General features: G+C 38.8%; 1 protein-coding gene across 1 annotated transcript; it reads left to right on the forward strand.

Moving 5' to 3' along the window:
* Nucleotides 1-272: 272 nt before the first annotated feature.
* Nucleotides 273-12656, forward strand: aldh16a1 (aldehyde dehydrogenase 16 family, member A1; the record flags this gene model as incomplete). The annotated part of the gene is made up of 17 exons (XM_083897142.1): nt 273-362; nt 3015-3114; nt 3815-3941; nt 4062-4219; nt 4316-4393; nt 5504-5691; nt 5772-5930; nt 6024-6182; nt 6286-6442; nt 6989-7064; nt 7194-7299; nt 7941-8071; nt 8198-8368; nt 9486-9690; nt 9781-9966; nt 11285-11410; nt 11529-12656. The coding sequence occupies 17 exons, from the start codon at nt 273-275 to the stop codon at nt 11694-11696; spliced, it is 2385 nt and encodes a 794-aa protein (XP_083753268.1). The 3' UTR covers nt 11697-12656.
* Nucleotides 12657-15195: the final 2539 nt, after the last annotated feature.

The following is a 15195-nucleotide window of genomic DNA, read 5'->3' on the forward strand; positions in this document are numbered from 1 at the left end:
GGCTGAGGATTTTCTACAGTAATAAAACAACTTAAAAAAAAAATACATTATTAAGGTGAACATTTAGCAACTGTACACGGTCCCGGGAGTGAGGAGGAGGAGGGAAATCTGTCACACAAATGTTCAGAGGGAGGGAACCTTCTTCAGCCCCAGCACGTTCTTCTTTCCAGCCTGTGCCGTTCTTGTCTGACTTATTCGTCACTTTGGGGTGGTGTGTCTCTCCTCCATAAAGCGAAAAGAGAGATCAGCCTTTTCGCTCATTTGAAAGTATTATGGCTGGTAGCGCCACCAAGACGGTGTACGACATTTTCCAAAGTATGGAGTACGGACCAGCGGCTGTTTCCAGCGCCGTCACGGCACAGGTAAAGCTACCACCGAGTATTGGATGCTGCAACTACTGTTAGCATAAAAGCTATGTTGTTTAATGTAGTTATCATTACAAACTCAATGTGTTTACTGTGCTCACTCACTCACTTACTAGACTTATTAGACGTCGTCAGACATTATGTGCTGTCCACGTGAAGTCCATTAACTGTCACTGTAACTCACAAGGCAAACATGTGACCTACTGTACTGACGTGAGTTAGCTATGCAATGTGAAGCGTGACGCAGTGCCAGGTGATACAGAAGCATGCTACACATGCTACTAAACATTGAGATTAAGAACCTAATTGTTTAATGGTGCATTATGTAATAAATCTAAAGCAACTGGCCATAAAATCCTCCTAATATGTCGCAGAGACTCAGGAATAATGTTCATATAACAAACTGAACTCACTAACAACAACAGTACAGCCAAAATATTTGCAGTAAAAAACATTTTTGCAGACTGCAAATCATGTTTACGTTTTGAAATCATGTTTTGGCATGTGGCGCCACCTACCGCCATCTACCAATCATTGCAGTCAGTAGAGTCTCAGCAACCACGGGTTGCCAGTTAGGTCAGAAAACGAAACCTAAAAGACCTTGGTGTTTTGAATTTGGATGCAGTAACCGTTTTTGGCCACATTCTTACATATGGCGCCTTTAACACATGCAGCAGCACAAATTAAACACAAAGTTGGAAACATAAAAATAATTATCCTCGTTGTATGTCCGTAATATCATTGCTAAAACAATAATAGTTTGGTGGCTGAATACATTACAGTATTGTGTAAGACACGGGGCTTCCTTTGTGGAGTCTGCCGTCTTCGGCTAACAAGTTAATAAAGTATCCCCCAGGGCCGGCCCAAGGCATCAGCGAAATAAGCTGCTGCTTAGGGCCCCGTGACCACTAGAGGGCCCCCAAGAGCAATTAACTAAAAAATAAAAAATAAAAGTTTGGATTGCTGTAGTTAATTTAGAAATTTTCTCCCCATTTTTACCAAAGCTTTTTCACAATTCTTACATAGTTGTCAGATGTGATAATTTAACTTTATATTTTATTTATAAACCATTTTTATTACCTTGTTCCAGGTGCCTCTGTTGATTTACATTATTATTTAGGTATTTGTTTAATATTTATTTGTTTATTTTATTTAATGCTCGGTTTTTTACACATAAAAGTCAAATCTTTGTATTACAGGGGTGTATTTTGAATTCCCCCCAAAAGATTGTGCGCATTTTTAAATTTTTCAGATCTTTAATATCTTATTTTTTTTATTTATAAACCGTTTGGTTTAATGTATTGATTCTTCGTGTCGACAGTAGGGGGAGTTGCCGATTTTTCCAAATATTAATTGAAAAATGTTTCTGTATGTTTGCAAATATGGTGTCTGCTTCCATGCAACAAAAAGTTCTAACATTTAGTTTTACAAGTGTATTTGTATTTGAGACAGAGTAGAATAAGTAGAATACCTTTAGTATAGTAGGTGTGTGAATGATCAATAATCATTATTATTGGCAGTAACACACACTTGACCTTTAACTCCTGCTGCTCATTCCACGTTCAGAATCTGTTGATAAATCTGTATCATTTGACCTGTGCAGGTGGTTTAGATATCTGTTGGAGAATTAGTCAAATGTTTATATTCCACTATAGTCACTATATCTGCCATATTATAGTGTAACCTCATCTGTTTTTGTCAAATAGTAGGCTGTTTCAACAAATAGAATCAGCTTTTTTTCTAATTAAAATACAGACCAATCCTAATACCAGTATAGTTTTTTTTTTCTCCTTAACCTAGATTGGAGACCATTCGCTTCACATCAAGGTTTTTAGTGACATGTAGAGTGGGTTACATTCCTTGCCATTTGGAACCAGTTAGTATTTAATTTGTCCCTTAATGTGGACATTAACAAGGAAGCGAGGGTTATATTGAAGGAAATTTGAGATTAGATAAGGACTTTATTGTTATTATATGAACAAGCACAAAAAGAAATAGCAGTACAATTATAGTTAAATAAGTATAGTTTAATTAATAAAAGTAATGCAATGACTAATAGTAAAACTAATATAACAGGCACAGAAAATAATGCAGTGTAAAAGCAGTAGTGTATAGTGAGTTGCTCAGTCGTTCACTTCTGATTTGTGTAATGTTTTTGAATTAAATTGACATGATTTGACATAATTATGAGCAGCTTTACATGGTTCTGGTTGTCTGGTGATGACTGAAGATGAACTTGGTGTTGAGACAAGAGAAGATCAGCTCTGTACTTTGGTCTTGTGTCTGTAAATGGTTGACACACGCATACACAAACAAGACATACTGATAGACATAATGCATTCCCTAGCCCCTAACCATAACCTTAATCCTTAATTGTACCTTTTGTATGTCCTAAAAAAAATGTTTTTCTCTCTTTCTGCTTGTTATCAGAAACCTAAAAACCTATTTGTAATAATATGAGAAGCAAGAGTTGGTGAGAAATATTTCTAATGCAAGGTTCAGAACTTCAGAACGTGGATAAATTGGTATAGAAAACGGAAAAATCAACCTGGCTTATATTGAAATAGCTTTTTGTCATTTGTGTTCACAGTTAATAAATCGCAGCCTTTGCTAATCGTGTTGTTTCTTCATTGAATTGTTCTCCGTCAGGCCTGGCTCGATCACCATTCTCGTTCTCTGGGTTTGTTCATCGATGGCAAGTTTGTCCGACCAGCCAACAGACAGAGTCGCTCCCTGACAGACTCTAAAGGTAAGAGAGCAGGCAGCGGTGGATTAGTGGTGGTACAGTGGGTTGTCTTTCAACGAAAGGTCGTTCATGGGCTCAGTCCCCCGACTCAGCTCGGTGATGTGTCCGTGGTTAAAACACTTGGCAGTGAGTGTTCCTACGTCTGCTATATTCACTGAAGGTGAAGTCGCATCTTTCTGGCAGCGTTTTAAATGACAGACACTTCAAAGTGTTTGACTCCTGTAAACCTAGAATGAGCAGAATGTCAACATTGACAAATTAGATATGATGGAACATAACATAAACGGATTGAGATAATTTCTGAACGTCCTTAATTATGTCTGAAATGGAACACTAATAGTACAATCTTTTTGGAATTAAGTAGGGCTGCGGCTAATGATTATTTTTTTTGCTATATGGAGCAAAGAAACCAGAAAATATTCACATCTAAGAAGCTGAAAAATCTGAGACTATACAACGGTTTACTAAAGATTATCAAAATAGTCAGTGATTAAATTCTGTCAATGTTACAGCTCTGATTAGGAAATAACTCACAAAGGCACACGGCAAAGTTATGTTCAAAATAAGTGTTACAGAAAACTTTATCCATTTAAAAAACACGATTAATCAGTTATCAAAATAGTTGACCAGTCATTTAATAATCAGCCCTAAAATGAATTATATTCTGACAATGTGTCTCATATTTTCCTGCTCTGCCCTCCAGGTGCTAATGTGTGCAGCACCGTTTGCGCTGTTGAGGACGATGTTTCCCAATGTGCCTCCTCAGCTGTTAATGGCTTCAAGGCCTGGAGTGAGATGACGTGCTACAACAGAGCTAAAGTGCTGCTCAGGTGGGATGAAGTCAGCGCTGACTGCGCAGATTAAGAGATCTTACCTGGCTTTTTCGCTTGTTTGTTTGAGTGTGTTTGCCGGCAGTCTACACATACTCCACTCTGACTCTTTAATAACAGGATGGTGAGCTCTCTGGGCCAGCACACCAAGTGCGTGTCGGAGCTGTGTGAGCTGTGCGAGGCCTCCTGCTCGCCGTCCACCCTGGTCAGACTGCTGCAGTACTACAGCAGCTGGGCTCAACTCAGGGACACTCTCATCACAAACTGGACACCATTGGGTGAGGTAGCAAGGCCTTGCATCAATGCTTTTAAATTAAAATGTTTTGCTTTCCTTAAGTTGGAGCTAATAATGTTTGTTCCTCCTTCTTTTCCAGGTGTGGTAGCAGTTGTCGTCTCCGATGACTGCTCTCTCTATTCCCTTATGCTCAAAGTGCTACCAGCACTGGCCATGGGTAAGAAATAGAGCTGCAATCAGAATCAGAATTTGCTTTGGTGGACAATAATGACAAGACCATTTGTCTCTCTCAAATTTCAATATAAGCATCTGCATCAATTGCACCTTCAGATAATATATATGCAGATCACCCACACTGATACTCATGGCAGTAGCTGCTAAATGAAAATTAATTAAAATAAATAAAAGGCAGCTGATCCATTGTGGCAAGTTACCCCAATACGGAGAAGCTGAAAGAATCTGTTAAATGATTGTTCAAGTGAACTTAACATTTTTAGATGTTATTGCATTTTGGACATTCTACTCCCTATCTTGTGCTTAGTGAGAGTGAATATTTGGTTGTTTTTTTTGTCTCAATATCCAATCCAGTGATTTTTACCAGTATACCAGACAGCAGCTTTAAACATTCACACAATTGTATCACTGTTTCATGTCAAAATATTTTGTATATCTGACTTTTTTTTAAAACCTTATGTCACCTTAACCCAGGCTTAAGATATTCCACTTAGAATAAGTAAAGTAAACAGGGTATCCACGTGGTCTTAAAAAGTCTTAAATCCAATAATTTGAATTTAAGGCCTTAAAATGTCGTGAATTCTGCTAAAATCTCATAAAAGGTCTTAAATACAATGTTGAAAGGTCTTAAAAATCTATTAACGTTTACATTTATTTAAAAGATGCATAAACTTCAGTCTCGCTTTGATACGTTTCTATTTTTGAGGATGCGATAACATAACTACAACACGGAACTAGAGTAGGCCACCTGTGCTGCCAGGTGAGAATTTATCAAGGCAACAATTGTGGCTCCCAATTTTCCTTTGTGTCTTTTGTACATTTTTGCCAGTATGGATTTGAAATGGGTCTTAAATTGTATTCATTATGGTCTTAAGAAAGTCTTAAAAAGTCTTAAATTTTACTTTTTGGAACCTGCAGAGACCCTGAGTAAAGCAACCATCACAAATTCAAAAAGATGAATTGATTACCAAAGTAGGAAAATAACAGGTTTCTGTTGATCAAATGTAACTTGATAAGTTGTTGCAGCCATAGTAACATCTGTAATGTGTCTGTATCCAGGTGTTTTGAATAACAACATTCTGCCTCTTCCCAGGTAACTCTGTAATCATTGTCCCTGGTCGGAGCACCGCCGCTCCAGTGCTTCTTTTGGCTCAGCTTTTTGCGGGTGCAGGACTTCCCGCTGGGGCCCTTAATGTTTTAACAGGAAGTGACATAATGTCGGGTGCCACAGTGGCCCAGGACCCACGCGTCAGCTACATCACCTACTGTGGCAACAAACAGGTGTGTGTTTGTGGGAGTGAAGAGTTGTGTGTTGTGTTTTTACTTCATTGCATTACAACAGAGTTTGTCCTCTTGCTCAGGACGGAGTAACGCTGTGCAAGGCCACAGCAGGGATGGGCCTTCCCATTTCTGTCTCCCCCTGCGTCGGTGCCACGTGTCCCTTCATCATTTTTGAGTCCGCTGACATCGACAGCGCTGTGGACGGAGCGATAGAGGCTGCTTTTAAAAAGAAGAAAGAGGTGATTGATGTGAAGCACCACCAGCGTCCTGGTTTTCCTCACAGCAGCTCTACAGTCACTGTAACCGCCTTCTTTCTGCTCTATCTGCCTCAGGTTCACTGGGTGTTGTGTGTGCAAGAGAGCGTGCTGGACAGCGTTGTGGCTCGTCTAAGTCTGCGTATGTCGGGCATGAAGTGCGTCGGCCTGTCCAGTGAAGCGGACAGAGTCCTGGTGGATGCTGCAGTACAGGAGGCTCAGCAGCAGGGGGCGAAGGTTAGTCAAGGAAATCGGGAGGGAAAAACTTTGCAGTTGCTGGGAGTGGAATGTTAAATCTATGTTAACAAACACCATTATTTGTTCTCCCTTTTTGCTTCAGTTGGTTCAGTCCTGCGCTGCCGCTCCCTCAGGTGCTCTGTACCCTCCCACAGTGCTCTGTGGCTCCGCCCCCTCCTCTTCATTTGTGGTCAGCCCTTGTCCAGGACCGCTGCTGCCTCTCATGACCTTCAGAGGCAACACTGAAGCAGTGGCTCTGGGTAAAGACGCTGCTGTGGATACTTTGAATTTACTTTGACAAAATATAATAAATATTAATATTATATATAATACATAATTAGCATAGTAAAACAGCACATAAAAACAAACAAACAGGAGTCCAGCTCAACCTGAATTAAAATGCCAAGAGTAAAAAATAGTTTTCAAGAAGATCTCAAGAGTCTGGAGACATCTGATGTCCCAGGGCAGAGCATTTCAAAGCCGATGTTTTGGGGAATTCCAGTAGCAGCTGGTTTGTTGACCCTAAGCACTCTGAATTGAGCGTGTGCAAGTGCAGCACTCTGCCAGATACAGTGATGCCAGCACATTTAATGATTTAAAAACAAACAAGAGGATTTTAAAATCAATCCTAAAATGCCAGTATTGACGTGATATAATCACATTTACGTTTAACAGTCAGAAGAGTCTTGCTACTGCTGTGTTTTCTCTACAGGAACTGCTTGAAACATGAAGGTTTTCCATTATTATTCTTTTTTTATTAATAGAAAAACTAATTTCAGTGGAAATAATGTTTTTTTTATTCTCAGGGAATCACAGTCCTCATGGCCTGGCAGCCTCCATCTGGACTGAAGACCTCACTCTGGCTCTGGAGACGGCAAAGAGGTGCAAACATTCACCGATTCACAGAAGTTATTTTGTCCTTTGTTTTCCAGTTGCATCTTCCTTTGACTCTGATGTTCTAAGTCCAATTCACCAACTGTTGTTCTACTTGTTCTGGTTATTCTCCCACAGTCTGTCAGTTGGCTCAGTGTGGGTCAACTCCCACTCTGTGTCAGACCCTTGTCTCCCTGTCTCTGGCCACAAAGACAGTGGCACCTGCACGGACGGAGGACAGGAGGTGGGTTTCAGTAGTTTCTCTCACTTTGACCGGAAACGCATGCACATAAAGCCCTGGAAATGATCCTGTGGACACAGAGCTGTGGTCAACACCTGCTCACTGTGAAGACTTTTAAGACTTTGGACGCAGAATACTTTGAATACCAACTCTGCTCTTTGAACGGCTGTTCACTCTAGTCCACTAGGTGGCAGTAATGGACACTTAGTTATACTGTTTTTAATCATTGCAGACTCCTCTGAATGACAGTTTCCTCTACTAGTACTCTGTTGTTATCATGAGAATTGTGATGATCATATTTATTGATATTAATCATTTAAAAAATGATATAATGTAATCATGGTTCTCAAACTGTGGAACCAGTAGCACGTGAGCTTCTTCTGGTGGTACTACAAAAAGATAATAAATTAAATAGTAATAATTAGAGTCACCTTATGGTGGTACGTGGTATAAAAACGTTGTGCTATATATTACTTGATGAACTGACTGTGGCAATGAAAGCAAAATATTAGCTCATTGTGTCCTTTAAGACTAAATTTAAATGATTTAATTATGAATATCAGTTATTGATCTAATCTGTTGTATATTATACTTGTTTGACGATCTTTCACAGTCATACTGACTCCGCTCTGCTTTCTTACCAGGGTTTGTACCAGTTCCTGCGTCCGTCCTGTTGTCCTTGTCCTCTTCCTCGCTCCTCCCCCGTCTCTTTGGACTACGCAAAGTTCGGAACAGCAGCATCTCCAGCTGTTATTGTTCCTGATGACTCTGCCAGGTGGGTTTGTTGAGCGCTCGCTTTACTTATATTCACAAGATTTCACAAGATGCCATGTAGTATGGAGACAATATCCTCTGCCTCAGTTGCATATCCTTCATCATGCGTAAACCATTCCTCTCTCAGTTCTCCAAAGTCCTACCTGCAGTTTGTGGGAGGGAAGGCATGTAAAGCTGAATCTGGCTGCAGTGTGGCTGTGCAGCCACCAGGTGGTGGCAGCGTGTTGGCCTATTGTCCAGACGGAGGCCGGAAAGATGTCCGAAACGCTGTGGAGGCGGCAAGCAAAGTGCAGCCCGGGTGAGAGCTTTGGCACACGAGAAACTCTCTCTCACACACACAAACAAAGTTGTTTTCATAACATAAACATAAACCTAAGTACCTAATCCATAACCAGCCCTAACATAAACCTTATTCAAAGCCCTTTAAAGGTGAAAATGTACACAGAGATATTAGCAAGTTAAATTTTGCCAATCCAGCTTAAAATGTGCCTGAAATCACCAGAGACACAGCCACCTCATCCTTGACCTCACTGGTGTTGAGGTGTTGTGGTTGTGTACAAAACACAAAAAAAACAATTGTGTCAATGCCCAAATCCCTCATTGTTTTCAGCAATTAAAGATTACTTTAAAAAATGTATATATTGTCCATGAGACCATGAGTAAAAGTTCTTTAATGATTATATTCATTACAGATTTGGACATTTACAGCTATAGAGCCGTTCCTGTGTTCAAACAAAGCATACGATCGTTATAAATAGCATTATTTTACATAAGCAAGACTGGAATTTGGTATACTCTTGAACCATATTGTTTTCATCCTTCACCTAAACCTTTTGTTTCTGACCAAAGATGAATCAATACATCTTTTTAAATAAAGCCCTGACATCAAAGAAGTGTGAGCTAAAAATCCTGCTTTGGTCCCACAGTTTAATTCCACTTAGAGGCTTTTAGTTTGTTGTGCAACTTTGCAGTTTGTCCTGAAGTGAAACGCTCCCGAGTTAAAATGTAACTACGTTTAAACAGAGCCTTAAACCTGTCAATGATAAACAGAAATAAAACTATTGTTAGAGGTCAGTCTGGGCTCCATAAAGGTCCATACATTTATAATTCAGACTTTCACAAACACACACACACACACATACGTCTGTGTTTATCACCAGCTGAAGTTCAGCTTGGCAAATTTGCTGAGTCATGCGCCAGTGTATCAGTGAATTACACAAGCATCAACAGACTTTGTTACTGTTGGCACACGCACACTATTTCACAAGTAAAGTGACAAACTAGACAAAAACAAGGAAAAATCACACGAAGAATGTTAAACACCAACAATAATAACAGTATTAAAAATGTTTAAATAAAGCTTTAAAGTCGTGACGTCTAGATTTATTCAAATGATATCCTTTCCCCTTTTTCAGTTGGATGAAGAAAAGCCCGTCTGCACGCGCTCAGTCTCTCTACTCTCTGGCCAAGAACCTGGAGTCAAAGAAGAAAGACGTGGCCGCGTCACTCAGCGTCCAGGGCGCTCTGTCGGCGGAGGAAGCTGAGAAGGAGGTGGACATCAGCTCTGCCAGGCTCAGTGACTGGGCCGCTTACTGTGATAAACTTCAAGGAGGATCTCTGGTCAGGATTTTTGCATTCTACACATTCTGTGTTGGATTATTAATATCACTAAATGTATGACCCTGAGCTAACGTTTCACCTCTCCTTTAGCCTATGCCGCAGTCTGGCTCCGCCCTCTCCATCCCTGAGGCCCTGGGAGTCGTTGGCCTGGTTCTCCCAGACAAGAACCCCCTCCTCTCCATGGTGACGCTTCTCGGCGCAGCAATAGCCACTGGCAATGCCGTCATCATGGTTCCCAGTCAGAAGAATCCACTGGCAGCTTTGGCATTCATTCAGGCAAGTGTTTAGAGCTTTTATGCAGCTGCTGCATCTATAGTGCAAAGACACTGAATGCTTCAATTTTTAGCAAAACGATTAACGACGACATACTATTTATGACGTTTTTTAGGACCACGTTGGACCACAAATTAAAAAAAAAAAAAAAAAAAAGTCAAATTTTGGACGACACATTATAGCATGACGTTTTTGTCAAATTTTCGGTCCAAATTTTTTTTTCAAAAAAATTGTCACATTTTGAACGACATAGTATAGTATGACGTTTTTGTCAAATTTTGGACCAAATTTCTTTCAAATATTTTTTTTCACATTTTGGACGATATAGTATAGTATGACGCAGTTGTCAAATTTTCGGTCAAAACATTTTTTCCAAAAAATTTGTCACATTTTGAAAGATATAGTATAGTATGACGCAGGTGTCAAATTTTTTTGGTCAAAATTATTATTACCATTTTTTTTTTTTTTTTTAATTGTCAAATTTTGAACGACATAGTATAGTATGACGCAGTTGTCACATTTTTGGTCAAAAAAATGTTTTTCTAAAAAATTTTCACATTTTGAACGATATAGTATGACATTTTCGTCAAAGTTTGGATGACATAGTATGACGTTTTTGTCAAATTTTTGACCAACATTTTTCTTTTTCCCAAAAAAAATTGTCAAATTTTGAACGACATAGTATAGTATGATGTTTTTGTCAAATTTTGGACCAAATTTTTGTTGCAGTGTAAATAAAAACAGTAATTTACTCATGATAGCACAAATGCTTTGATTTTTACTTGAAGACAAAAGATTTCAGTGAATAAACGTTCAACAAAACATTTTTATTTTAAACAAAAGTTGGAGTAGAAAAGATGTCGTCCCATCTCCACTGAAGAGAGGCATAGAAACATTTTGGGAAATCAAGTCAAATCTGTGAGGAGGAGGTGGAGACTGGAACCTTCCTGATATGACTACACACATGCAACATCATTTCCCATTTTACAGCTGTTACTTCCTGCAGAAGGCAACCGCAGAGTCACGACCTCTGGTTGTTGTTGTATAAAACAGCGTTCAATTTCTGTGCATTTTCTCACAGCGGTGGATACTTGGAAACATCGATATTTAGACGTTCAAACTTTGCTCTACATATGAATGGAAGGTTGTCTGAAGGGACCAGAAAGTCCTTTAGATCAGTGAGTCAGCATATTAGGTTTGAGGCCCAGCGGTAATAAGGACATGCAGTACATTCTAGTCAAAATACCATGACTGATGACCAGTTTCATGTATCTGTAAATGCCATTTCCTCTTTATAATTCATCTCCCTCCTCCTCCTCAGGTGCTCCAGGCGTCAGATGTGCCAGCAGGTTTGGTAAACATCATTTCAGGAAGTCGGGACCAGCTCACAGCGGCTCTGGCTAATCACAGTGTCCTAAAGGCCATCTGGTACTGGGGCAGTGCTGAGGTAAGGACTGGACACCAACACATGCACCAGTGTGCACACCCCCCTTGCTCAAAAGAGAGCCGAAACGTGGATATTATTAAAAATACCATTTACATTGACTCACTTCCTGTCTTTGTAGGGCTGTCAGTACCTCCAGTACTCCTGCACCTGCCCTCTGAAAACCCTGCGCCTTTTCTGCCAAACGGATGACGGTGGCACGGACTGGACTCGGTCTCATCCGTCGCTCCTCGAGGACACGTGGAGAAGCGCGGTGCAGTGGAAGAGTGTGTGGATTCCCACCGCATAGGGAGATTAAAGGTGACGGGATTACAACATGAAGAAAGAGAGAGAGAGATGTAGGAAGCGGTACAGATATTCACTGCTTCTTATTGTAACCACAATCACAAGATGCCTTTTGAAATTAAAAGTCAACAGACAGCAAATGCTCTCGGTAGCTGTTCCTTTGTTACTGTGCTTATCAAAACTCTGGTTCTATTCACGTTTGAACATTAGACCATTCGTTTTAAACACAAAGCTTCAGAGACTAACCTCCGCTAACATGAGCTAATACGAGCACTGACCAGGAACAACTAGCAAAACTGTCAGGACAGAGCAAACAGAGGCAGCGCGATGTCGTTCTTATCGAGCAGTATCCTCACAACAGACCGCGGGTTATGAATTATTTACCCTAATTTAGCCAACATTAAATCTATGTAATGAGATCTGGATTGAATGTGCAATTTAAAATGTCTTGAAGCACTTAGAACAGGCAGAACATATTGATGAAGTGTCCGTAGCATCACTGTTGTGCACTTGAACACTTTTCTTTTGTTGTTGACATAATAACAGAAGCTAATTTCCCCTTCCTTTCTATCATGAAGGCAATATGAACTCAGGACCATGTTAACTTTATATTTGCTGTAGAAAAGCAGTAGCGGAAGGGTTTGAGAAAAGAAAACATCAGCTACGTTGTTCACAGCCAAAGACAATTTCAGTTAAATGTCATTTTAAAATAATAATAGCACGTAGCTTCAGTTGATTGAGTTTACCGTACAGTACCTATTCACCTGATGTCTTCTCTACCTCAGGCTTTCATTACTTATCTTTTCTATTTGTTTTTCCTCGTTTCAGTCTTCAATTTAGCCTCACAATTCTGTCCATGAGTGAAAAGAGACCAGCCAATCATGTGTGAACACAATACAAATGTCCTTATGTACTGTGCTGAATATCTTTTACAACTGTATACAAATACTGCCAATGGAAGTACACTTACTCTGTGATTCAAACATTCCCATTGAAATCTGCTTTGTTTCCATGTCTAATTATAAATAATGTTGTCCAGAGAAGACTGTTATGTATGTGACCGTCCAAAGGCCATAATAAAGGATGATTGCCTGAATTTTCTCCGTCTCTTATCATTAAAAAATGTTGGTCCAAAATTTGACAAAAACTTCCTTTTAAATTTCTTATTTTTTTGACATATAGGAATGACATACATCATAAAAGTCATGGTCTTTACATTTCACAAATGTGTAGCTCAGTTTATTTGATTACGACCAACAAGGAGGTTTTATGTTTGGGTCACCTTTCTCTTTGAGCGGCAGAATTCAAAACACTGGAGTATAGATTATTGTGCAACAAAGACATTATTAGCAACGGTGGTGATGTGGGTACAGATCTGAAGACAGATTATTTGTGTAAACCTTTGAAAAAATGGGGGATTGTGTTGACTGTGAGTCTGAGTTGCCTTATCTTTATAACAGTAAATGCACTGAGATGTGGGTGTATTCTGTGCAGTTATCAGTTCCTTTTTTCTATTCCCCTAAACTGGTCTCATCCAGCAGAGGCTTCCTGCATAACCACAAGTCTAGCAGATCAGGTGACTGTTTCTGGAAGTTTCTGTGTAATGCTGAGTCACAGCAATGACACAGCTTGATCCTCAGTTCAATCTGATGTGTTACCTTTGTTCACTGGCATGACACAGCACAAAATAAAGATGGCAGAGGTGGATCACGTATTTTGGGGAATGTTAGATATAAAGTAATTAGAGTTCTTATTATTAATATTGTTACCTACCTTATTATTTTTTTTTTTGGCTATGTCGTCCAAAATCAGATATTTTTTTTTCTTGGCCCAAAGTGTGACCAAAACGTCATACTACACTATGTCGTCGACCTAAATGTCATACTACACTATTTCGTCCAAAATTTTGAAAAACGTTTTTATGGTCCAAAACTTGACAAAAACGTCATACTATACTATGTAGTACGTGCTGCTATACTATATCGTCCATAATGTGACAATTTTTTGGAAAAAAAAGAATTGGTCCAAAATTTGACAAAAACGACATACTATACTATGTCGTCCAAAATCTGACCATTTTTTTGAAAAACGTTTTTTTGGTCCAAAACTTGACAAAAACGTCATAGTATACTATGTAGTATGTCCTACTATACTACGTTGTCCATAATGTGACAATTTTTTGAAAAAAAAGAATTGGTCCAAAATTTGACAAAAACGACACACTATACTATGTCGTCCAAAGTCTGACCATTTTTTTGAAAAACGTTTTTTTGGTCCAAAACTTGACAAAAACGTCATACTATACTATGTAGAACGTCCTGCTATACTATATCGTCCATAATGTGACCATTTTTTGAAAAAAAAAATTGGTCCAAAATTGGACAAAAACGACATACTATACTATGTCGTCCAAAATCTGACCATTTTTTAGAAAAACGTTTTTTTGGTCAGATTTTGGAAGACATAGTATAGTAGGACGTACTACATAGTATACTATGTCGTTTTTGTCCAATTTTGGACCAATTTTTTTTTTCAAAAAATGGTCACATTATGGACAACATAGTATAGTAGGACGTACTACATGGTATAGTATGACGTTTTTGTCAAGTTTTGGACCAAAAAAACGTTTTTCAAAAAAATGGTCAGACTTTGGACGACATAGTATAGTATGTCGTTTTTGTCAAATTTTGGACCAATTTCTTTTTTTCAAAAAATGGTCACATTATGGACGATATAGTATAGCAGGACGTACTACATAGTATAGTATGACGTTTTTGTCAAGTTTTGGACCAAAAAACGTATTTCAAAAAAATGGTCAGACTTTGGACGACATAGTATAGTATGTCGTTTTTGTCCAATTTTGGACCAATTTCTTCTTTTCAAAAAATGGTCACATTATGGACAACATAGTATAGTAGGACGTACTACATAGTATAGTATGACGTTTTTGTCAAGTTTTGGACCAAAAAAACGTTTTTCAAAAAAATTGTCAGATTTTGGACGACATAGTATAGTATGTCGTTTTTGTCCAATTTTGGACCAATTTCTTTTTTTCAAAAAATGGTCACATTATGGACAACATAGTATAGCAGGACGTACTACATAGTATAGTATGTCGTTTTTGTCCAATTATGGACCAATTTTTTTTTTCAAAAAATGGTCACATTATGGACGATATAGTATAGCAGGACGTACTACATAGTATAGTATGACGTTTTTGTCAAGTTTTGGACCAAAAAAACGTTTTTCAAAAAAATGGTCAGACTTTGGACGACATAGTATAGTATGTCGTTTTTGTCAAATTTTGGACCAATTTATTTTTTTCAAAAAATGGTCACATTATGGACAACATAGTATAGTAGGACGTACTACATAGTATAGTATGACGTTTTTGTCAAGTTTTGGACCAAAAAAACGTTTTTCAAAAAAATGGTCAGATTTTGGACGACATAGTATAGTATGTCGTTTTTGTCCAATTTTGGACCAATTCTTTTTTTTCAAAA

Source organism: Microchirus variegatus, assembly GCF_963457635.1.
Source record: "Microchirus variegatus genome assembly, chromosome: 10".
NCBI classification, from domain to species: domain Eukaryota; kingdom Metazoa; phylum Chordata; class Actinopteri; order Pleuronectiformes; family Soleidae; genus Microchirus; species Microchirus variegatus.